General features: G+C 42.3%; 1 protein-coding gene across 5 annotated transcripts in view; it reads left to right on the top strand.

Annotated features, from left to right (window-relative positions):
- pnt (ETS transcription factor pointed) overlaps positions 1-24,458 on the top strand; it is a 144,382-nt gene that overhangs the window by 100,113 nt on the left and 19,811 nt on the right. For 4 of the 5 annotated variants that reach the window (XM_069112111.1, XM_069112112.1, XM_069112113.1 and 1 more), the window contains 3 exons: positions 2,590-2,706; positions 12,105-12,308; positions 16,784-17,047. In XM_069112111.1, the coding sequence (XP_068968212.1) occupies positions 2,590-2,706; positions 12,105-12,308; positions 16,784-17,047 (585 nt within the window). The remainder of the gene's footprint in view (positions 1-2,589; positions 2,707-12,104; positions 12,309-16,783; positions 17,048-24,458) is intronic. The other variant, XM_069112115.1, reaches the window with a different exon arrangement.

Raw genomic sequence — 24,458 nt, 5'->3', positions numbered from 1 at the left:
GCGGTACGCCGTTGGAAGAGCTTATAGCCATGCAAATCCAGCTGTGCAGATATCCCCGCGTTCCCCAAGGAAACACGATTTTTATCGCACCGCGCCATCCTAAGTTTCTTTCGTCTAGAACGCGTTCTCCTGTTTCTTCGTCTCCTTGTTCCTTTTCTTTTTCGTCTTTTCCTTCTTCTTCTTCGTCTTCCTCCTCCTCCTTTCTTTCTTCCTTCTTCGTAAATCTTGATAAATCATAAATCGTTCGATTTACTGTCTTGAGAACAGGTTTCGTTTTAAAGCTTCGTTTCGTAGAAGCGAAGAGAATAAAGTTCGAGCCTGACGGATAATTTGCGTTTATCGAAAACGGAAGAAACGTAACGAAGCAGGTTTGATAAGATAGAGCGGTGGCTGGTGTGAAAATAAAGCCAGTGGTCTGGTCATGTATGGCCGCAGGTCTTGAGCTTCCTTCTGATATGGACTTTCCAAAATGATGGATTTTTTCTCGAATGAAATTGTTACAGCTAAAGATTTCGTAGAAGCATAATCTGTAGTGCAATTAAGTATTGCCTCGCCATCGAAACGTTCTAGGCTAATTTCTAGCCTCGGATCGTTTACAAATTCACCCCAAAACTCCAGTCTAACCTACGATAAGGTAGCCTGTAATGAAAAGACAAGGAACATCAGATAACGAAACAAAATTCAATCCTCAACCATCCCCCCAGGAATTTCAAATGCGTGCTCGTACGTAAATCCCAGACAGAAAACAGTATCGCCTGACAAACTGGAATAACGTATGAAACGAAATCAAAGAACATCTTAAGGTATTTGTGGCGCGATAATATTCTTCGAGATCAAAGCACGCCGAGACTCGAAAATCATATTCTTCGCGCATGTCCGAGATTCTCCGTGTAGGAAGGAATTTCTTGGCTGTCTGTACTTTCTACGCGCACGCACTAACAAACAATTCAGAAATGGACAGAGCGGCGCAACTTCGCGTTATAATATACGGCACTTTGAGCGCAGAAATTACCGATATCGCATACTTCACAGTATGTACGTACTTTTATCCGAAAACAACGAGACGAAGGCTAAATTTTCCTTAAAGAAAAAAAAAAAAGAAAGAAAAGGATTCTTCTAACCATTTTACGTATTACTTTTTCTATCAATTTCGTAGTAACGGCTTCTCCGCAATTAATTAAAAAATCATCATACAAAACTTCCAACTTCAAAGACGAATATTTCCATCTTGGTAGAGCTAGGTTCCCTAAAAAAAAATTAAATGCCACATAGGTGATGCATACGTGAAAATAACGTACCGTCAAACTTTCAACGAAACCATAAGGAACTCGATGTACGCTACAGATAGTTTAAGGAAACGGACATTTAATCTTAAACCCTGAAGAACTTTCAAAGTCTACTCATATATATATATCGTATAGATGGTAGACAAAGAATCGCGGAGAGGAGAGCATTGAGCGATCGCGCCATAAGGCGTACGCCGCGTTGTGCACGGCATAGAGCAAGCGTACCTACAACGACGATGCACCTGCACCTGCCCGCCAGTTGCACCCCTCTTTACGACGATGCTATCTAGGATGTAGTGTGCATGCCCCCCTCGCCTCTGTTCGCTTTCGCTGCTCCTGCCGCCGCCGCCGCCGCGACACCTGACGCTCCTCCGTCTACACGCTCCTCCGGCTCTCTCTTCTACACGCTGACGCGCGCGCGACCGCGTGCACGCCGCTTTGTGAGAAGTACCATTAACCTGGCTTCTCACACATCCACCGATCCCGACTGTTCCGAGTCTGTCTGCCTCTCTACCTGTCTCCCCTTTTCCAACAAACACGCAGTTTACCACCTACCGATAATTTTCATAGACAATGTTTGTGCTCGGTTGGAAATATATGTATACATATAATGTATACGGAGGTTGAGAGAGGTTTGAGAATGGCAAGGTATTTCATTAGGAGGGTGATGGTTTAGGGTATAGGTGTCGGAGAAATTGGGATCGTTGGTCATAGTTTTGCCGGTGATTCAGATAGATATTTAACGTTTCGCGTTTGACGGACAAAGCGAATTCTGTTGAACGACGCAACAATCAACTCGATGCAACGCTTCGATTTCTACTACTTCGCAAAGATGATGTCAGATTATCGTAACTTAAGTAGGAGCAAAGCGAGATAAGCGATAAACTCATCTGTTTTAGATTCTTGATTTAGGACACTTTCATAATCACCGGCACAATTAATGTGGGAGATTTTTAAATTGCGTCTGTAATTGTGTGGTTTTGTAGAGTTTGTTTATTATGTACTGGAGCACAGAGGGAATTTAGTTGTGTGAGATTCCTGAATCACTGGGAATCCCAACGTGCAGGATATTCCAAGTTGTGATATTTTCAAACGTAAACAGCCCCGTATTCGATAAATGTCGACTTTTCCACCATAGAAATTTGGAAAATCTAAATTCAAAAAATACTATGTTTTATTTTCATTAGTCCTCGCACAAATTTCCAGTTAAGTGTATTAAGTATATTATTAAGTATATTATTACCATGTCAAGTGTATTGTGGTACACGCAGCCGCTTAATTTGAGCGTATCCTCACGTTGCAGATATACCGGCACAAGTGCCGCCGTTAACACCTGGGACCAACAAGAAGATGACCGAGGCCCTGGAGGCCTCTTTCGCCTCCTGGGAGAAGGAACGAGTCCGCCTCAACATAACCAAAGGTGAGTGCCGCCTTTTTCCTTCTTCTTCTTCTTCTTCTTCTTCTTCTCTTAATACCGCGTATACTCCAACCTCGTGGAAAACGTTCTTTCGTCTTTCTTTCTTTCTTTCTTTCTTTCTTTCTTACTTCGCCTCTTTTTCCTTCCTCCTTATGCACGTTCCATGGCGTACAGGTTTCTCAACGACTTCTAATTACAGGATCATTGCCGCGATACTCGTGATCCTATTCGCGAGCTTTGACGTTTTCATCCGATCTCTGTATACGTGTTTGTTCGATTGCTTTTTCTATACCGATGTGAACTATAGCCTGTAAATGATCTATTTTTTTCTTCTTTTATCTCCTATCTCAAAGAATTTTTTCTTTTTTGCTAATAGAGACATTTATCTTCTATGTCGCAGAATGTCCCTTTTTCTTTTTTTTTTTTCTTTTTTTCTCGTTGAGAATCTCGTGGATCGATATTGAAAGATAGAATGTCTCAGTGTGTTGGATGAGATCGAAGTTCTTGAATCTAATCTCATTAAGAAGGTATTAGAGACGCCTTGAATGTATCGTTAAGACGTTAATCAGCTCGGTATAGCATAAATGTTGATCAAGACTGGATACATTTATTGATCCTGATTAAGATATCCTCGGAAAATGCATTTATTGAGAATCGAGAGTCAGAAGCAGATGCTGATTAATCAAGCCCCAGCGTTTTTGCAACGGTTTGTGGCATTTGCATTTTTTCCCGGTTGCTATTCTAATAAGTATGATCAATCGAGGTTTTAATCGACGTAATATTCCTCGATACATATCATTCCTTTTAACTACGACATTCTTTAACATTCGTCTTAACATCTTTTAACATTCCGCGTTCTCCAGCTAAAATGTATATCCTGTTTCACTCTCTATGACCTCGCTATCCTTCGAAAATTTCAAAACTTCCAAACTTTATCTACTCTCTACGTCTATCTACTCTTCAGCTCCAAGTCGATCCGACAACCCCATAGGAAAATCTGTCTTATTTACGCGCTCTCGTTCTCCAAAAAGTGTACTAACACGTACGTTATGCCAGTCATTTCTGAAACTCAAAACCTCGATACTTTGTTCGTCTACTCTTCGAAACCAAGAGCATTGCTCTCAGCAGTTCCGAAAAAGAAATCCACTGTAAAATATCGTACACGCCTAAAGAACAGAAGCAAAACGCGACAACTCGAAACGATTATTCCGCAGAACGAAAACCTCTGGAAACTTCAGCGCACGATACTCGAACGAGCTTCTCGTTTGGTTGCACAACGCGTCACGGTCGACCGCGAACGAGAGAAATTTGTCGAAAAATCGGAGTATGGTCTGCGTGTGTGCCCTTTCGAAACCGGGAAAAACCTTGCTGCGTGCAATGGTACGTGCGTGCGTGCGTGCATGCGTGCGTGAGTAAGTGAGTGAGTGAGTGAGTGCGTGCGTGCGTGCGTGCGTGCACGGAGACGCGCGAGTATATACGCGATGTGATGTGATGTGCGACGAGGCGGCGATGTGCAGGAATTGTGAATGTGATGTTGATGGTTCTGATGGGGAGCCGATGCCACACATCCGGTATGCGCATTCAGAGCCACGCGGGTGTGACGTTACTTCCGGTCTACATGCCCCGGGTTCGTACCCTCCGGCCAGATCACCTACAGTCTGACCTCCGTGAACCTAACGAGCAACCTCGTGCCGTTCCACTTTACAGCGGTCCGCAGTCGCGCTGATTCTCTCTCTAGTCCTTTCTTCTTCCTTCTTTTTCGCCACCTTTTTCTTCTAGTTCTCTCTATAATATCGTCTTTTTATCCTTCCTTTCTCGTTTCTCGTTCTTTACTCTTCCGTACTATCGGTCTTCTTCTCGACGTTCATTGTCTTTGCTCTGGCGTTTGTCACAGTTTGGCTGTAGGCTGATGATGATTTAAGGGAGTAAGAGGATTTGGAGTTTGGAAATTTTGGAGCGGAGATCAAAGGAGGATTTTATTCTTTTGGGAGATAGCTCTTTTATGGTAGAGATTGACGTAGGTTAAATTATAGTGCCATGGTAACACGGTTTTTCATTTAAGCGGATACGAGTCGGGTTGAAGTACAAGTCCCTTACGATGTTAGGACTTGCGGTACGGATTATCGTTTCAACTTAACTTAAAGGCAGTTTGTATTTGTAACAAAGTTTCGTTTGAACTGCAGCTTTATTTTCAACTGCTTATTTACATTGAAAGTTAGTTTTATTCATTCGAGTATATAAAATATTCGAATTAAAGCACAAGAGGATTTGGAGTTTGGAAATTTTGGGGCGGTGATCAAAGGAGGGAAACGAGGATTTTATTCTTTTAGAAGATATCTCCTTTCGTTTTGTGTTAGACAACGATGTAGGATAAATTGCAATATGTTATCAAGGTTTTCTACATAATCCCTTGCCTTGCCTCATAGTATCGTATCACAGTCATAGTATGAATTATGGTTGCAATCCAACTCAGGCAATTTGTATTTATAACGAAGCTTCGTTCGAGCTGCAGCTTTTATTTCGATTCTTTAGATTGAAAATTTATTGTGTTTTATTTGATTTATACAAAGTTTAAAGGTGCAAAAATGTACGCTATTCGTGTTAAAAACAATATATTTTTGTTTTTCTATATCTACTAGGCAATTTGCAATCAGTCTCCTTCATGGAGATTATATCGATACGTACAATATCCAAAATGAAGAGAAAGAGAATTTGGAGTTTGAAGATTTTGAAACACAAGGTCAGAGGGAGAAACGAGAATTTTATTATTCTAGAAGACATTTTCTTCGTTTTATATTAGACATTGATGTAAGAGTAATTATATCGGTATGATACCAAAGTCTTGTTTTTGTTTAACCGCTTGCCTTGTCTCGCACTATCACATCACAATCGTAGTATGAATTATGGTCGCATTTATAATTAGACGTAATATTTCTAACAAAGTTTCGTTTGTACCCCGACATTAATTACAATTCTTTACATTAAAAATTAGTGATCGTTAGACTGCGGATTTTTAATTAAATTTAATTTATTAATTAAACGAGAAAGATCCCTTTCACAAGAAAGGTGATATATAGTAAGAGGAAAACAAGCGTCGGGGTGATACAATCGCTGTGAGACAGTAGTAAGACAAATACGTGTATAAATACGTTGTACTGGAGCTCTACGCTAATGCATCGCTCGGGTTAGCTAAGCCTGCATAAACCTTCTTTCTCGGATTGTTGGTTGAACTGAAGAAAAAGTTGATATTATTGCATAAAACGTTGCCTGACTCACGTATACAGGCAATAGGAGGAGAAGAACGAAGGATAGAATAGGAAATGGTGTGTAGAAGTCGATGAAATTAAGAAACTGTGGACAATCGACAAATTCGTTCAAGATTTTAAATAGAAAGATAGTCTCGCCAAGCAATGATCGGCTGGTTACAAGTGGATAAAATTTATATATTGCCATAATAGGATTTTATATTTGAAGCTGTAAAGATGCACGCTATTTGTGTTTTATAAAAATATACATATACAACATCGAAAATAAAGCACGCGATAGAATATTCAATAGGTGAAACAACACTTTAGTTAAGTTTCAATTTTTCGATCATATCGACAAAAATATGAACCTGCATAAACATCCGCAGTCTGGTAATCATAAATTGATCTGTAACGTGTAGTTAAGGCTGAACCATAAGCGAAGAAGGGGATAATATCCTTTATTCGAACAAGAAAATATATCGAGTACTACTCACACCACCGTGATTTCTATCTGAATCAATCGGAAAGGCAATTAACGAGTAAGTGGAATTGCAAGTAGTTTGATGTTAACACGATCCATTTCTCGAAGTTTGGTACCGTGCGTGCTACAACCGTCGACGAAGCACCTGCTGCACGGAGACACGGCGTGCATTCGCGATTGCATTGCAGGACGTCAGAACCCTCTGACGCATTCGTTATTATGATTTATTCAGAATTTGCCTTTCTTATGAATAATAAGCGCCGCCAAGGATGTATCCCCTTTGTCGAATCGAGACACGGCTCGTCACGTACCGCATCGACACACTATCAGAATGTTGCTCGCCACCGAGACTTGCCATCTTCGAACTCGCGCGATCATCGAGGACAAACATCATCGAGATCCTTGCGGTTAATATTCTGCGTTGATCGAATCCCAGGTCGAAGTCTCGATACGTTGACATTTTTTCGTTGACTCGTCGGGAATTTCTGCGATCTCAGGGATGAGAGGAATGGTCAGCAAAATATAGAAATATCATTTATTTCCTCGTTTATTGGCAGATATCGTCATCTGACGAATTCGATCGAAGCGAGAGAAAAAGTTGACGAAAGAATAAAGAAACAAAGAGAAGAGAAAAAAAAGGGACGATCACTGGTTGTACGTTACTAAAGTTACTAAAGCGAGTTGAAATAACACGGTCGTAATAATTAGAATGATTTATTATTCCAGTAATATCCTGCAATAATTGAAACGAATGTTTTAAAAGACCTTGTGTGAAAACGAAATTGAAATTGCAATGTAAATTGGAATGTCGAACATTGGAGCGTTCAATGGAAAGCGATAAACGATCTTAGTAGAAGATAAAATGCAAAAGTAGAAACATGATGTTAAAGATGGTTAATTAAAATCTTCAGTGTGAACTGCCATAACCTCGCATCGAGACACGTTTCGATCGGTCTGCCAGACAGATCCATAGAAACGAAACGAAATTAAAAGGAAACGAAAAAAGAGAGACGAGGAGGAGAATGAGATTGGCGTCCACCTGTCCATGAGGGGCCGGTGAAATTTATCACTGGAGGGCAGGTACATCGTATCGTAGGTAAACTGCTTGGCCCTCGCGCAAGCCAGACGGCTCCTAAACCAACCGACCGAAATCACAGTCGGTATTTCTCGATTATTGTCGAAAAAGCTTGCGCGTGACACCTGCGGCGATTATCTCTGTTTGAAGATCTCTCGATTAGGTGGATCCACCGGTGCTCTTAGACACCCTTGAGTTCTTGACAATTCGCGGTGTCTCTATCTCTCTTTGATAATAATCGCAAATATTTCGGTTATATAAATGTTCTAAGAAACTCTGAGCAAAAATAGTATATCTTCCATAATAATAATCGGTTTAAAATACAAACTATAATGGAGTAATTGGAGCTAGCAAAAAAGAAGAAGAAAAAAGGAACGGTAATCCTCCGATTCGAAAGTATCCAGCTTCTACCTAATTTCATTTTTAAGGTGCTATCGCAACGAGGAAGTAGTTTCACTTTCTAATAGTTTGAGCGAACCGACAAAAGACCGGGCCAAAACCCATCAAAATCAAGTAACTCTCTCGAACGTGTTATAAAATTCGTTTCAATATCAAACCTATACCTCTTTCTGACCCTCTTTCTTTATTTTGTGTTTGTCTATATCTCTCTGCAACAAATACAATTTCAATATCGCGTACAGCCCTGAATTTTCACGGTCTCATTGCACACCGATCTCGAGTAACCATCAGCGGTCCTGGGAAACTCGTGTGCACTAGCATCGTGCACTAGCGGACGTCAGAAATCGCGATCAGAAATCAAAGGTGGCCGACGAAAGAGGCATAATGATCGGGTAGAGCGAAAAAGAATAGAAGGAAGAACGTCGTCGGCCTTAGTCCTTGGATGGCCATAGCGAAATCGCGGAGCCGCGGACGGATCTCGCGATCGTCGTCGCGCGTCGCTACGTGACTCGCGAGAGTAACGCCGTTTTTATGAATGGAAGATATTCCTCGTTTCCATTCGTGGAAACGATGAAAACCAGCCAACCAGTCGACGAGGAGGATCGAGCCCGGGGATCGGTGTCGCGGCGATAATACATAAATAGAGGAAAGGTGAGAGAGAGCAAAGAGGACTTGGCTCGCGCGAGTGTCTAACGGCACGGCACGATCAAAGCGACCGCCGATATTTGAGGATCGCGCCGATGTTTGCCGAACTTATTCCTTGTCAGCATTGTTAACAGACGACTGCTCTCCCTCTTGCTCGTGGTGACACTCCTCCACCCTCTTTACCCTCATTCCGCTCATTCTTTCACGATTACTCCGTTTATTTCGCTTTTAACCACCTCTTAAATGGTCGGGTTATGTGAAGCTATTTTTGGTTCTTCTTTTTTCTTTCTTTCTTTTTTTCTTTTTGTTCGGCCGAGAGAAGATCTCGAAACGTTTCCTCGTGGAGGAAATCGAAATTGCCTTCGGTCTTGAAGCTCCAAGCGACCGAGAGTTGAAAGAGCGAAAGGTTGCGTTTAACTCGCCTCTGCTGCATTCTACGGATTACTCTCGATCAGACAATATTTTTTCATCGTTAGGAAATTTCTCAAGTTGCAGAGAAACCAGGGAAAAGGCACGCATCGATGTGATTACGTTACGTTACGTTAAACTACGGTATCCTTGAAACCTTTAGAAAAAAAGAGTGGCTTTCTCGATCGAAAGGAAATCGAGATTCGGACGTAAAAGATTAACCTGCTCGCAGCAGAGTTAATTAGAGAAATTTCGTCAGATGTGGAGCAAAATTGAGATTCGGCTTTCCAATAAAGCAACTACGAGAGCTTGGAAATTGTTCCACAGAATTTCCTTCCGTTTTCTCCTTTCGTAATTACGTCGGTGTAATTTTCGCGTTAGACGATACACCAATAGACGTAAACAAATGCGGAAAAAACGAGCTAAGGTAAGATATTTGCGCACGAGGGTAGAAGAAGCGATTACAGAGCGTAGTATCGGGTCGGTTCAGTCGAAGGCTGTCTCTGTCTCTCTCTCTCTCTCTCTCTCTCTCTTGTCCGCGCGTACATTGGTTACAGCTTTTAATCAACCGTACCGCAATAGACTAATCTAGGCAATTAGTTTCCTACGACGTAATCAGCTGGCAGATAAGGTGAAACAACGGGTGGGAGTTAAAAGTCCTGTATTACATTAGATTATTCTTCGTGCATTATCATCGCCCGGAGAGAGAAATATGCAGATCGCGACGCCGCCGGTTAGAGATTATCGACGAAACGAGAAAATATCCAACAAGTGGATGCTTCTTCCAGCCTGTTCTCGTTTAAAAACAGTATTTATTAAGTTAATTCTATATAGCGATGGGATCGAATTTAATGTCTAGTCAATTGCGATAGAAAAGTTTCACTTCGTGAGATTCAATTATTATTCATGAGAGGTCATATTTCATTTTCCGTGACGGAACACGATGTTTTTAATTGCAAATAAGCGATTAGCTTGAATATTCGAGGACTCTGTTAATGAAATTTTTTATGAAACCGTTTTAAAGGAACGAAACGTTGCGAACGATGTAGGTACTGTTATACATTCCATAATCTTTATATTCTCTTATCCGAATTATTTTTCTCCGATACCTTTTCAGCCTTTCTTAAAACACCTTTTGTATGGCTATTATTTTCCAATTGAAACTTTTCAATCGATCTTTCTGTTCACGTGCTGGTTTCAGACCGAATGTATCCACTATTTCCATTATCCCACAACGGCTCTCTATCATTGTATTTTGTTCTCTGTACGCTAAGGCTTTTTTCACGCTAACGTTAATCTTGGCAAATAAACGAGTAAATAAATAAATTGCAACATTAAAATTTTCACTGCGTGAGAGTCTCCATTACTATTCGCAGAATGTTATATGTTCCACTTTTCGTATTTACAAAGTACTCAGGATATACGAACCAGTTTCGAATACCAAAAAGAGCAAAGTTCGAGAACGCACTTCTAAATCGTCCGAACACTTCGACACTCGAAAGAATTAAATTCGAAGACGCGTTGCTCAAGATCCTTCTTCTTCCTTTTTTTCCTGAACGAAAGAGAGAGAGAGAGAGAGAGATTTAAAACATTTGCATTGACGCAAAACGTCGCCGCAAAGAGTGAAAGTATGAAAAAAATTCCGAAATATTCGAGAGCAAAAATCGATGATGTTTCGTCTGCTCACGTTTCGACGAATTCTTTTGTCATTTGGCGTAGAGAAAGAAAGGAAGAAGGCCTCGCGTTAAGGGAGGATGGGTTCGTCGTAATTTCTGTTTGCATTACGAACCGAACTGTACTTTCACGCGGGAAGATACCGCGAAACAATGCAAGACACGCGTGCAAATATGGGCGCGCACCTCAAATGGGACATTCCAATGTTTCTCGGTATTGCTTCTACCAAAGATGGCCGGGCCCGAGTACCGATCATGTCGTCAACCCGACGCAATATCTTTCTGGTATTCGAAAAGCCTTTGTCTCGCCTCTATAATCTTTCCTTTCTCACCTCGTCACCATTTTCATCGTTACTTCATTAAAATCAAATCGATTTGCTTCTTCGTGTTATTCCTCGTTTCAATTTCTCACCTCCGTGATTCCCATGTAATTAAAAATTCTGTAAATTCAGCTTTCGAAGTTTTACGCAACCTCGCGTTACTCTTCGTTAAATCACGATAACGAAACGATTTGTCAGAGCGTGATCCTATTCGTGGAACGAAATAACTTTTTTCAACTGCGTGTATACGGACGAGTCGCGACGAGAATTTTTATTGTCAGAAACACGCGAAAAGAAAAAAGAACGATCGTGAAAGACGGGAACGTTAGAACTCGTCGAGACATTAGAATAGATATCGATCGTTTCCTGTTTGAAAGCAGCGAGATCGTCATTAATCACCGACCCGATTTGAATAATCATTTTCAACAGTTAGGTGCTTTTTATTCAGCGTGGATCAGTGTTAAACGCTTCGCGATTTTATGACGGCAGCGTAAGTTATTTGCCGATCGATTACACGACCGGCTATCGGAAAAAAAAAATATTGTTGCTGTTTCTTTGCGATCTAAAGAGATATCGATCGAAATCATAGTAACACTCTTGTTTCAATCATCGATACGAATATCAAACGTTAAGAACTCTTTCGGCATGAATATTTATGCAACTTCTTGTTACGTTTTACGCATTGATTTTGATAGATGTGGCTGTTACATGATTTGTGCTGCAACAATTTTACGACTGACTACTTAGCATCTACAAAAAAGACTATATAAAAAGTGTATTTGAATATATTAGTATTCCTTGCCACTTTTCATGATTTAGCAGAGCATCTGCGCTGCTTCTTCGATTAAATTGATAATTTATTTGATTATATTGGAGCCTCCTTTTTTGTGTTATTTATTTACATTTTAAGCCTGTTGTTTGCATCGTAGGTTTTCATTCATCGTTCTGCTCGTTTATTTATGTTCCTTCGTTTATTTTCACTTCCTTCCACTGATTTTGCCGCATAACAGATTCTAAATAATTGTTCAGCATTCGATATCGCTAAATGTCGGAACAAGAAAAATTCGAACGACGGTTCATACGTTCAAGTACAAGAAAAGGAAAGTAAATGGGTGTGGCGAGATTAAAAAACCTGGTGATAATATTTTTCAGATCCGAGGCAATGGTCGGAAGCAGCTGTCGCCCACTGGTTGCACTGGGCCATAGGGGAATTCTCCCTGGCTGGTGTGGCGATGCAACCCTGGCAGAACATGACGGGGAAACAGATTTGTGCCATGGGCAAGGAATCATTTTTGGCACGTGCTCCGGCCTTCATGGGCGATATCCTGTGGGAACACCTCGAGATCCTGCAGAAAGGTACGTGACTTTCTCTGCTTCTTCTTCCTTCCATACTCTCTTCGTTTGCTACCCTTATCCTCGTGCGAAGTCAACACTTTAATTACCCCCCTAACATCTATAAAATCTCTTCGAATTCCCTATTAATTAATTACAATACGATATAAAAATGTGGAAAAATTCAATCAAGATAGTTTCTCGAGAAAATAAAAAAGACACTCGAATCTTTCTCGAACAACAAAATAAAAAGGAAATAACAGACCTGCATATCCCCTTACATTACAAAATAAAAGAGAATTTTCAATGGAAATTTCTGAAGACTCGCAAAATGGAAAAACAGACTTAATTATCGATCAAAAGTTCAGTTTATACGGCATATACGATTTTACTTTATACATCAGATATTTCAAAAATTGAATCATCGACATACTACTTCCCCTAGAAATAGAAAGGATCTTCTTCCAAGTAAAAGAAGAACCTCTATATTCCCCTGTTCTCCAAAATAGAAGGGAGTGGTCATTTTCTGAAGATTCGCGAGTAGGGAAAACAGGTTGGAGCGGAAGAATCATTTTCCTTGGGCTAGCACGGGGACATCCTATAGTCCGCTGAACAAAAACACAGATCGAATTTCCGTAAAATCGCAATGTCACGGCAGGCACAGGTACCTATACACACGAGGCAATACGGAGAGAGAGAGAGAGAGAGAGAGTAATAGTGAGAGTGAAAGGGAAGAATAAGAGTAAAAGAGAAAGATCGACGGGGGAACAATGACGAGATCGTGGAAGCGAGACGCGTATCCTCTCTCTTTCTGTGTGTGAGCTTCGTGTTTTCAGCGTTTCGAAGCGTTGAATCGGCACTTTTTATTCGAAACGAAGGAGAGAATGGAGGAAAAAAGAGCCGTGCGCCATAGAAACTCCCACTCCGGATATCCTGTGCCACCAGAATGCTCCCGTGCCATTGCCTCGGCCACTTAGGTGGTTTTCGGACCACTCGACCAACGTCTGTATGGATCACTGTGTGTAAAAGCGCGCATGCAACCCGGTAATCCCACTCGTGTTTCGATTACAAGATAGAGACCAGGATACTTTACAATGGACCCAGCGATTTTTACGGGAAAGAGGGTGGAAATCGAAGCACCGGTATAATACTTGTTCACGGTGGTTATTCATTTTCCAGAAAAGACGCGCGCACGATGATTTTCTTCTTCCTTCTGAGAGTATCGGAGACGGTCACCCAAGTACTCGTCATTTTCAATTTATTCCAGAGATTCGTCTAGCGGTGTTATTTAATTCGGCGCAAGAGCTATCGCCGTTTAACCGTAGAATACAAAGGTTGATAATTTCTGTAGCTGGCAAATCTTTCATTCGCCGCGGATTATACGTTTCGTTGTCGATCGTTAATCAAATAATGCGTTTAACTATTAATCGAAAGGAAACTGTACGATATCGTTTCTTAAAGATAAAAGAAATTTAACGAACGTCTGTATATCGTAAGACGTCAAGTTACAAAATTGTGAAATCAGATAAAATACAGCATGTAAAGAAGGACTTTCTTCGGCTTCTCCTTTTCCTCGACAGAGGATCTATCATCGAGAGGTTAGTCGCGGGACGTTGATCGTTCGTATCGTATATCGTTGGAAGGAAGTTTCCCTGGAACTTCTACATCTTCGCCGATGTGGACAGGAAGGGCGTGAGCGAGAGAGACGGATAGAGAAAGAGAAAGGGAGGCTAAGAGGGACAAGGTATGAAATGATCCGGGCAGGAAGCGAAGGTTCACCCATGATTTAATTCCCGTTAAGTAAAATCCCGTACTTCCTCATCGATTATTCGTGTCGTCTGATAGCCGGGGAAACCGCGATTCAATCGAATGGCCCGATTAGACACACGTAACACCAACCTCCATCATATCCGATTTTTATCCGATGTTACACGCTTCCTTTTCTTCTTCTTATTCTATACTCTAATTAATGTGTGACCAGGTTCATTCGAAATTCAATAAAATCATTCACGAGGAAGATTATCGTGACGTGGCGTGATATTACGAGGAAACGAATGTTATAAATATTCTATTTCTTGAATAACATTTTATCTATTTCCTTGTAACTTTATTTCTTACTTTGCATTTGATAATAATAAAATAACAGGAGTACCATTATGTTCCTAAATATGGAACAGACTGTAACTGATACGAGCTATCTCTGTTATCAGAAAACAATGAGTAGAAACGCTATAATGAGACGAGCCGGGATAATTATTTCAGATAACAGAGCGCATCACAGTAAAGTAGATACGACTGTCTGAAAAAAGAAAACAGCAAATTAGCATATACGTAATATCTACATAAAAATAACAGTTTTTTTATGTCGATTAGTAAACCAGTTTGTCATAGTCGTACGTAGCTGAAATATTTTTATCGAGGGTTCTTTCATACGCCGGATGGAACAATGGAAGAACGCTCGTGATCCGTGGCCAATCGCGATTCAACGTGTGTTGGTGCACGCGCGTAGACGCGACATAGCGTGGGTAATCGCTTTGATTCCGCGAACGAGAACGGATATTAGGAAACTCTCTCGTGCGCCGTAAAAAAAAAAAAAGTAGAAACTAAAAAGCTGCATCCTCGTGATGCAGGCGTACACGATCGGAATCACCGGTGAAACGATCGTTCGTTCGACCAAGCCAATTTCTGTCGTTTCGTCGCCCTTTGCGCAATCTCAGATTTCCTTTTTTCTGTTTATTATTACATGCGACGCGACATCGTTGCGATTTCATAGCGGCGACGCCATGTAATTTGGCAGGATTAATAGTTTTAATGATATAATGCAGTCGACCGATGTTCGCTAAGATCGTAGAGTTCTGTTTTATAATTTCGCTATTTCGCGCCAAATACGGCGATCGGTTAAGTTTGTAAACTTCATTTGGCTTATTACAAAATTGAATGCTATCGCGCAAGAGAATTTATTGCTATGTACCGGTCGCTCAAATCCTGTATTTCTAATCGAAGGATTACACGCTCGTGTGCATTGCGTCGTTATACAAGGAACCTAAATCCGTCGAATCGTAGTACAGTGTCGTTTCTACAAAATCGTAAATATTGGCTTAGTTAAGTGATTGCGGATTTTGTCAATATCACCTAGTGACAAAAGCCGCAATCATTTAGTCGTTAAGCGAATAAATCGGCTGTAAATAAATTTCTCTTCTCTTCAGAGGGAAAGATATTTCGGACGTGCGACAAATATTGTCAAGTTATCTCGTAACGTGTTATCTCGTTCGTGAAAACGTTAAATTCCATTTTATATATCGTTCGGTTGTCAAAGTTGATGGAAAACTTAGGTGAAAAGGAAGAGGGAAGAGGTGGAGTGGTTTCCTGGGATGGAATTGATTTTCCTATAGCGCAAGCTCACCGGGTCAGAAACGCAGAATCGTTCGTTTGGTTCGTCGATGAATCACGCCAATGGCAATCGTCTCCTTCGCAATAATGGCCGTAATAATGGAGCACGGCTAGATCGTTCATCACGATTACGTTCGCGGTGCTCTTGCGCCGGAATGGTAAAAACAGGGACCGAGTTTGCACGCGCGGCTTAACGCCGCCGCCACTGTAATTGGCTTAATGACATGGAATTCTATAATCGCGTAACTACGGGCACAAACATTAATTACTCCTCCCGCGTTGCTCTGCTGCTGTGTAAACACTGTGTTAACGTGTGCGATATAACTGTACGGTGGAATAAGAATAACGTATCGAAAAACTAGAAACAATTAAATATTCTAGACTTGTTCTAGAACTCGAACGTAGTAAAGATCAGGGTCTTCGCTTTTCTCAAGCTGGTAAACATCATCGTATATCCATCGTTCGTTAGAATTCCTCCAGTTATCGTAAGCTAGCGATTCTAAAGCTCGGTGTATCGGCAGGCGACGGATAATATTTTATTGTAATAGATAAATACATAATTTCGCCGCAACATACAGATAGGAAAGCGACAAGTATATTTATTGTCGTTATTGCATCTTTATCGCAGCTACGAAAACTAAGAAGCTAGTAATAATTATATAACTGTATAAATTCCACTACTACGAAGACTATCGTAAATAGTTAGAACCTTAAGAAATTATCGAAACCGCGAAGGGTAATAAAAATTACAAAATCGAGCTTCGCTGTCGACATGTTTTTTCGCTTCGGACCGTCGGAGCATACTGTACGAAGAAGCATTCTTTCTCGTCGTATTCAGCTCGCACTTTAAACGATCCGATCGTGACTAACCGAAGTTCGAGACATTGAAAACTTTCGCAAGAACATCTCCTTTTCAAGATCCTCCTCCGATTCTACTCCTTCAGTTCCTCTCCTCCTTGAATAAAAAAAAGCAAACCTAGAACGAAATGGTAATAGAAAAAAATCTGCGGTAATACGCGAGGAAGCAGGGACGACCGGCGACTATAGTCGGCGAGAAAACCGTGGACAGAACGCGGCGAACTGAGGAATTTGTTCCGTTTTCCATCCAGATGTCGACGCGGCGAAGGCCTCGCTGGAGAACGTGCCGGGCAACATGTACGAAAGCGTATGCGTGCCAGATTTAGGTGATTTCTTGGGATACCAGAGCGGTGCTCATCAGGGCGCGACGCCGGAACACAAGAGTCCAGCGACGCCAGCGAGTTCCGCCACCTCGAACTCGTCCGGCCCTCAAAACGCTGGAAACCAACCTACGGCCCCGTTGCAACCACCTTCCGCCGCGGTCTCTCTGCCCTCGAGACAGTATCATAATGATGGTAAGTGTCTCTCACATTTCATCTATCCTCTGCTCCAGTTTCCTCAAAAAACAAACGAACGAGATTGGACTCTTATCGATTTACACGTAGAAAAATCGATGGTACAGCTTCGCGTGGACGAGACGTAAAATATATAGAGTGAAATGTTCATTTACGGAAACACGAGAGACGAACGTTGTACCTAGGTGTAGATTGATCGAGGTTAACAGATGTGTAGCTCGAGTCGTAGTAAGGAAAGAGATACGTAAAGGTTCGACGCGAAGTGATAAATTAAAAGGGGTTGAAGCATGGTACACGACGAGCAGCCTTGTCCTGGGAAGGTTCTCTTTGGTCGTGTAAAACTCTTGCTGACAATATGGACTCGACTGAACATCGAATTCCTCCTATTCGAGCGAGGTGTAGGCACAGCCACAGGAACAACGAGTTAATCTATTCTTCTAAGACTCTGTTCAGCGTTTCCCAACCCCTCGGTCGATTTACCTTCTTCGACTATTGCTTCTGAACATAAATCTCGTATAAGACCTCTAGGTATTTAAGTATGTTCTACTTCGATCGAAAGCAAGTTTGTCGTGTATAGAAGAAAAGTACGAGGAGATGGAACTCCAAGGAACAAATAACTAAACTTTTAATCTACACTCTCGCTCAACAGTCTTAGAGCGACTGTTATATTTTTGTACGAAAGTCCATCGTATTAAAAAGATTGTCACTTCCGACTATCACTTCCAGAAAATCCGATTTTCCTTCCTCGCAACCGATTCTCCTAGAAGATTAGCTCGTAGTTGAAGTTGGGAAACGCTGAGCAGAGACGAAGAGGATGCAAGAGCATGGCAAGTCCAGCGTGCGACAAGCCGATTTATTTATTTCCCCGATTGCGAGCGACGAACGAAGGAAAGCGTTGCGAGTGGCGGGCACAGAGGAGTTTCTCATTGTTACGTCAGGGTGGCTGATAGCATCTCTCTACACACCGCGTTTGCACGTGTTGCCACAAGTCTCTCATTATCGTCGTTGTGTTCGCGTCTCGTTTAACCGTTTCGTCGTCGGATCGTCCCTCCTCGAGGAGACGAGGAAAGAAGGAAGAAGGGGGCTAGCGACAATCCACGCGATTTCACCGAGGGTTTTCGCGATGCTTGCTGGAAGAAGTCGGCTCATTAACCGAGACTTCCACCTGACACGGGGCAAAGGGTTCGCGGGATTGCAATATCTCGCGGCCCCGTTCATGGTGCGCAATTCGCGCCGCTGTGATTCACCTTATTCTCGGCGTTTTCATCGGCTGAACTCTGACGCAACTCATTCAGCCGAAGGACTCGTCGTTCCACAGACGAACAATGGAAAATCGTTCACCGGGGAGTAGATCGCTGTCCCATTCATCCGATCGAACAATTCGTCGTTGCCCCGATATTTTCCCTCGTTTCTCGGTTAATCGATCGTAGATTGTGGAATATCATAGCGGGATTGGAATGTGATCCCTTGAAAACGGGAGTTCGTGCTTGTCGTATCACTGATACGTCATTACAGTCGGGTATTTGGCTCCATCGAATTCTATTTTACGCCATTCCAATAGAACTTGCTTCCATGGAATCCACTGTAATCAAATTCGGATAATTCTACTTGCACGAGGACGACACGCTTGTGAAGATCGTTTTCGGTTGGGAAGAATCCTAGGTACGAATTTCGACATGTATTTTAAATATTTGTAAAGAATCGGTTAGATATATAAAATCTGAGTAGGTTCTGTGGAAGAAGCAAAGCTAGTGACACAGTGACGAAGAGTACACGCGTGTTTGATACGCGTTAGGGAATCGCAGCCGGGTCGAATAGAACGGAACAGAGGAGAACATTATGAGGCGAGCGTTCGTAGCGTAGGTAACAATTACCTAGCCGGTCCTTACGTCATTGCAGCAGTGACCGTGGGTGAACGAGGGAAAGTCGGGCCCTCTGCACGCTTCGCCGCGGACAATGGAGACGACGCCGGGCTCTGTTGCCTCTCTCGACATCCTCGCGTTTAGTCCAATAAAAAATCCACGATGTTCCTCCGCGCCTCTCGGTCACTCCCTTCCTAGTTTCGGAACTAGGTATGATTTGACCGAGCTATTTATTGCTACGCGTCTTTCATTCGTAAAAAAAAAAATGTATATCGATTCTGTCGATTTGTTTCTTTTTTTTTTTTTTTTTTTAGTATAAAAATTCCGAAAATTCTTCGCTACGTTCTTTCGTTTCGCGCCTTAGAACTTGTTCTCGTCTCTCCTCCAAAGTTCGAAGTAGAATGTAGTATTCTTCAAACTTTTTAGAATTCCTCGATTTTCGAATTCAAAGTCGTCTGTTTGTACCGAAGTTGGCAATTATGTTCCTCGAGGATGATTCAGCGAAGCAGTGGAACGTAGGATTGTTTGTTTTTCCAGAATCGTAGCGATTGAATGAACGATATAATGAATAGTTAGAATAATCGGATAAATTATGCCTAGGATCCGTCGGTTGGAAAAGTTGGAGAACGCGCGTGCAGCAGTAACGTAATGCATCGGTTCCAAGAGGAGGAGGTCGAAAGCGAGGATAAGCGAGAGTCGAACCAGAGACCTCGAAGAGCCGCGATACATAACGTAACAGTGCTCCGGCAAGCAGAAATAATGAGTCTATTATACGGTCGCCTGTGTTGGTCGTCTTGCAACGACACGTTCTATACTTGTGCACGAGTATCACGATACAGTACGCCAAGCCCGATGAAAAATCTGCGAAATCTTCCTATCGCTTTTGCATGGAAATCGTTCGTTGAAATTAATTCAGTCGCGCCTACTCCCATCTTTCTTCTTTAATTACAAGTACTGATAATAATTCGTTGTTCAAATTATTTAGAATCTTATGTTAATTTATTACGTAAAAAGGAACTACTATCGGTATTCCCAAAGTACCGTTACATTACGGATTTCGTTAAAGATATAATTACGACGAAGTAATATGTAGGTTAGATTTGGATTAGTAAATTTCGATTGAAATTAATTTATTCGATTCAGCCTTCTTAATTCAGTACGTACGGAGAATTCGTTATTAAAATTTCTCAAAGTTCTACGTTAGAAATTTTATTAAATTGATATATGGAATGTTCGAAAAGGTAGCGAGATTCAAGAAAGATCAACATTCTATTAAACGACACGTGTATCTTCTTGTTGCTTTCAATCATTTTTTGATCAATTTTTCGCTCTAGAACGTTCAATTTCTTCCAACGATAACGAAACTATGTGCTACATCCTTAACATTTAATTTTGTTCCATAACGTAGTACCAACCAGCTCGATTTTACCATTCCGCTGCTCTTCAGAAATTCGTAATAAATAATGTTCTTTCAACTCTGCCGAAACCAAGGAGGAATTCGTCGTTTTTAAAAGAAATTTACAAATATACTCCAAACTCCCTGGTATTTCGAAATCCCGCAATCTGAGCTTTCCAAATGCCTGCACAATCCGTCATCCAAGGTTCAACCTTACGAAACTCGAACACACCGCTCGAATATCAAACGAAATATCAACCCTTCGAGACCGATTCTTTTACAATTAGCCGAATATATTGACACGAAGAGTCAACGTATCGTGATTCGATAGAACGTCGATAAATATTTCGAGGATAGTGTTGGACGACGATCGTTTCCGTTTGTCACGTATGATCGTCGCACGTGCACGGACACAGAGACTGTGGTCTCGCACACGCGGCCGCTCGTGCATAAATTATAGACGGTGTCGAATCCCGTGCGCGCAAAAGCGATTCCCTACGGTTTACTGACACCCGGGCCAAAAAAGGTACGGCCATCGTGACGCCATTCGCTACGTTTATGGAAAGGTTAGTCAATCGTGCCGACGAGTACAATGATTATTTGTTAAGCAACCACCGCGTGATAACTAGCCGAGACTGGCCATACGGCATTTTGATTGGCCAATCGGTTGTCCTCTGAAAGAGCGGATTTTAGCGGCCACACAAGCCTTCATCGCTGTCCTCCAACGATATTCTTCTCTTGCTTTTATTCATATCTGAACTATAGCCGCACGTGTGCCATTGTATACCTCGAGAGAGAGATCGATATGATGCATCGAGGGTAGATCGAAGGGGATGCTCGATATTTAAGTATTAGATGTCGTTGCAACGAGCTGAATAGCGTGGTGGAGCGGAAATGGTGAGCTTGAACAGCGAAGAATTTATCGAGGCTTTTAATGAAAGTATCGGAAAGAATTTCGTAAGGTTCAAGGGTTGAAGTTCCTTCTATTTCGTTTGCAAGAAGATGCGAGGAACGTCTAGAACCTAAAATTGTACTCTGTTAGAAGAGAGTGAATACATAAGAATTAATATATCGCACGTAACTAGCTAACGATCGCTTTCCAAGTGGTTTCCTTCTGCATCGAATACGTAATTACCAGAGTTTCACAAGGTCCTCCAGAGTTGTGATCGAACGACCGACTGCTATGCTATCTATCTACGAGCAAAACTATGATAATCCACATTCAGGGCTGACTTAATTAAACCGTCATCCAGCTCGTAAAAGCCAAAGCGAAGAATAGAAAGATCATCGGAAACATCGTTTTTCGGAGTGCGGCGAGGTGGAAGCACGAGCATATGTCATAATGAGAGGCTTGTGGACGATCGTACAAGGCCGTGGAACAAACGTTCCAGTAGAGGGATGAAGAATCCGGCGAGTAGGGTCGTAGAGGGATGAAACGATCGGCGAAGGGAAAAGGCGTGCGGACAAGGGGGTGACGGGGGGTTGATGGTTGTTGGCGCAGGTTGTATTCATTCACTCGTTCATTCATAGTTCGTACACCGCCTCGGGGACCTACAAAGCCTCTGGCTCATTCAGAACTCACGACACGATCGCCGTGTATGTGTATGTTTTTTTTTTCGTCCCTTCTTCCTGTCCGTGTACGTTCGCCCTCGACGACGTCGTTCATCGTCGTCGCCGTCGTAGTCCTCTTCTGGCCGCCGTTTCTCGTCCTCCTCCTGATCGTTGATTGGTGGTAGCTCGTCTTAGAGAGGAGAGAAATATGGGTAGAGATGGTTAGATATAATGGTGAGGAATAGAACGTGTGGAAGCTCACGTTACAACCGGAAGCCGAGGCAGCATAGTGAAAGGGAAGGAGGAGTCCTACCCCAATATTCCGGCAGCGAGATAGTTTTATAATGTCCTCGAGTGCTCCTCCCTTAATGCACCCCTAAATGCAGCCTCCTCGAACTGGCTCTCGCTTGTAAGCGCGTACGTGCACGACGTGGCATTGTTGCTCACTTGGAGAGCGTTCGGAATCGAACAGATGCCAGGAGAGAGAGAGAAAGAGAGAAAGAAAGAAGCTTGTAAGATCTTGTACGTCCGTTTTACAGTACGTTGAGATACCGACCCCCATTATGAGCGGGTATTATCGAGCTCTCGCGAGGTTTTTAGGGATTCGACGATCTCTAGGTTTTCACCGTTCTTTGACGGATTTCCAATTTTCTTAACTGTCGGTTCCAGGTTTCAGAGATAGGTCTTCGGATCTTGGTCGGAAGGTTCAGATAATTCCATGTCGTTTTTACTAGTGGGACGAAGTTTCTGATAGTCATATGTTGTTTCTAGATCGTTGCTGTCCGATATATTTCTCATTTCCTATCTCTAGTTTCAAGCGAATTTTCGTCAACGGTCTTTCGCTATAGAGACCGTAAATTGAAAGAAACGCGTGGAATTCTCTGCTAAATCGAAACTACTAAGAGATAATGGGAATATTTTTTAGTTTCACCCCTCGACTCTTGAAAACACATCTAACACACCGGTTGAGACTTCCAGGCATACCAGACATCGATTTGTCGTAACTCCGTTAACTCGTGCCGAACGCGAGGACAAAAGACGATATGTGGAAGAAAAGAGGCCAGAGGACAGAGTAAAGTGGGAGGTGCAAATCCAGGGATAGGGAGAAACGAAGGCAAACGCAACAAGAGCGGAGCAAAGCAACTCGCGCGAACGGTAAAAGCGTGCGGAGAAACGAAGGCACAAGGCGCATCGAACTCTCGTGTCCTTATTGTGCGATGCTCGTAAGTCCCATTACTATTGCCGGCGGACTATACGAGAAGCGAGAGGCACGAGGCGTAGGGGAGCGAGCACTTCCGGTCCCCTCTGCATCACGTGCGAGCCCGCCGAACAGAGAAACCCCCGTTTGCCTCGCCTCTCTTAGCATCCGGTCTCTCTGCGCCTCCCCAGCCAGCCCCCTCTCAAAAATAGGCTAGGCCCTTCGAGTTGCGACCTCGTATTATAAGCGTTATACCAGTATGTATATATGTACTCCCGCCACGTTACTTCTGTTTTATGCTTCTTCCTTTTCTTCTCTTTTTTCTTTTTTTATGATTTTTTGGAGGCAAGATTCTTCTGCATTTCCTCTTATTCGTTGTTTTATCGTACAAGAGAATGAAGGGGTGGGTTGATGAAACGTTTGCAGCTCTATTTTATTTCGTTCTTCTGACGAATATTTTCGTTACTGCCTTGGAACTTGATTTAACAGAAATAGTTAATGTTCACAGAAATATAAGAATACCTTCGAGTTGCGAATATCTTGGGAAAGTAAATTACTCGAGATGAATCAGTTGGCATATTGAATACGTTACTAACGTGACGGCAAAGTGTTAAGACTCTTTAGAAGAAGGATTTAGTCGCTTTGGAAAATCAGTGTCAAACAAGGAACGAGATTTGTCGTTCGATCCACAGGACCAAGAATAATATTATCCTTAGTCGATCTATCACAGGGATGGGACATCTCCAGCATACGCTTACGGTTATTCCAGCCAGCTGGGCCTCTATCTTTACGACACCTCCGTTAGGCGCCCCTTGGAAAGCAACCCAATTTTATCCAATTTACGTGTCTTAACTTCTAATTTACGATCTCGCACGAGCAAAGCCAATAATCCACCGAAACTACCTTAAACACAGACAGTTCGTTTCAACTTTCTCATAAACTAATCAATTCCACGTGACCCGAAATAACTGAATGTCATAAATCAAGACGCTTAACTAACCAAGTCACCCAAATTGATGCTTGAAACGTATCTATCCACTACCTTACGAAACACTCAATTCTCAAATACATTACATTGTTCTTTATTGACTCGTAGGACCTACTTAAAACCAGTCGTCCAATCTGAGCTTCAAATTCTCGAGGAAATGCATGGCACATACTCAATCGCGTAGAAAATATCGCCTCGGTGGCAGCAGGTGGTTGTTGAAGCTTCGAAGGGGCGTTTGTGAATCCCTCCCCCTCCCCACTCACCCCTACAACCGACCACTCACCCCACTACGCGTCACACGCATCCCCACCACGAGCCGCATTTCTCCCCCATCGGTGCTTCGTTATCCCCACCACTGGACACTTCCACCTCCAACAAGGAGCAGCAATGTGACGGAGGACGAAACAGTCCGCAGC

The sequence above is a fragment of the Bombus flavifrons genome, chromosome 4 (assembly GCF_040668555.2).
Source record: "Bombus flavifrons isolate JBK064 chromosome 4, iyBomFlav1_principal, whole genome shotgun sequence".
Lineage (NCBI taxonomy): Eukaryota > Metazoa > Arthropoda > Insecta > Hymenoptera > Apidae > Bombus > Bombus flavifrons.
The sequence above is the reverse complement of the archived record's forward strand: the minus strand, read 5'-3'. Positions and strand labels throughout refer to the sequence as shown.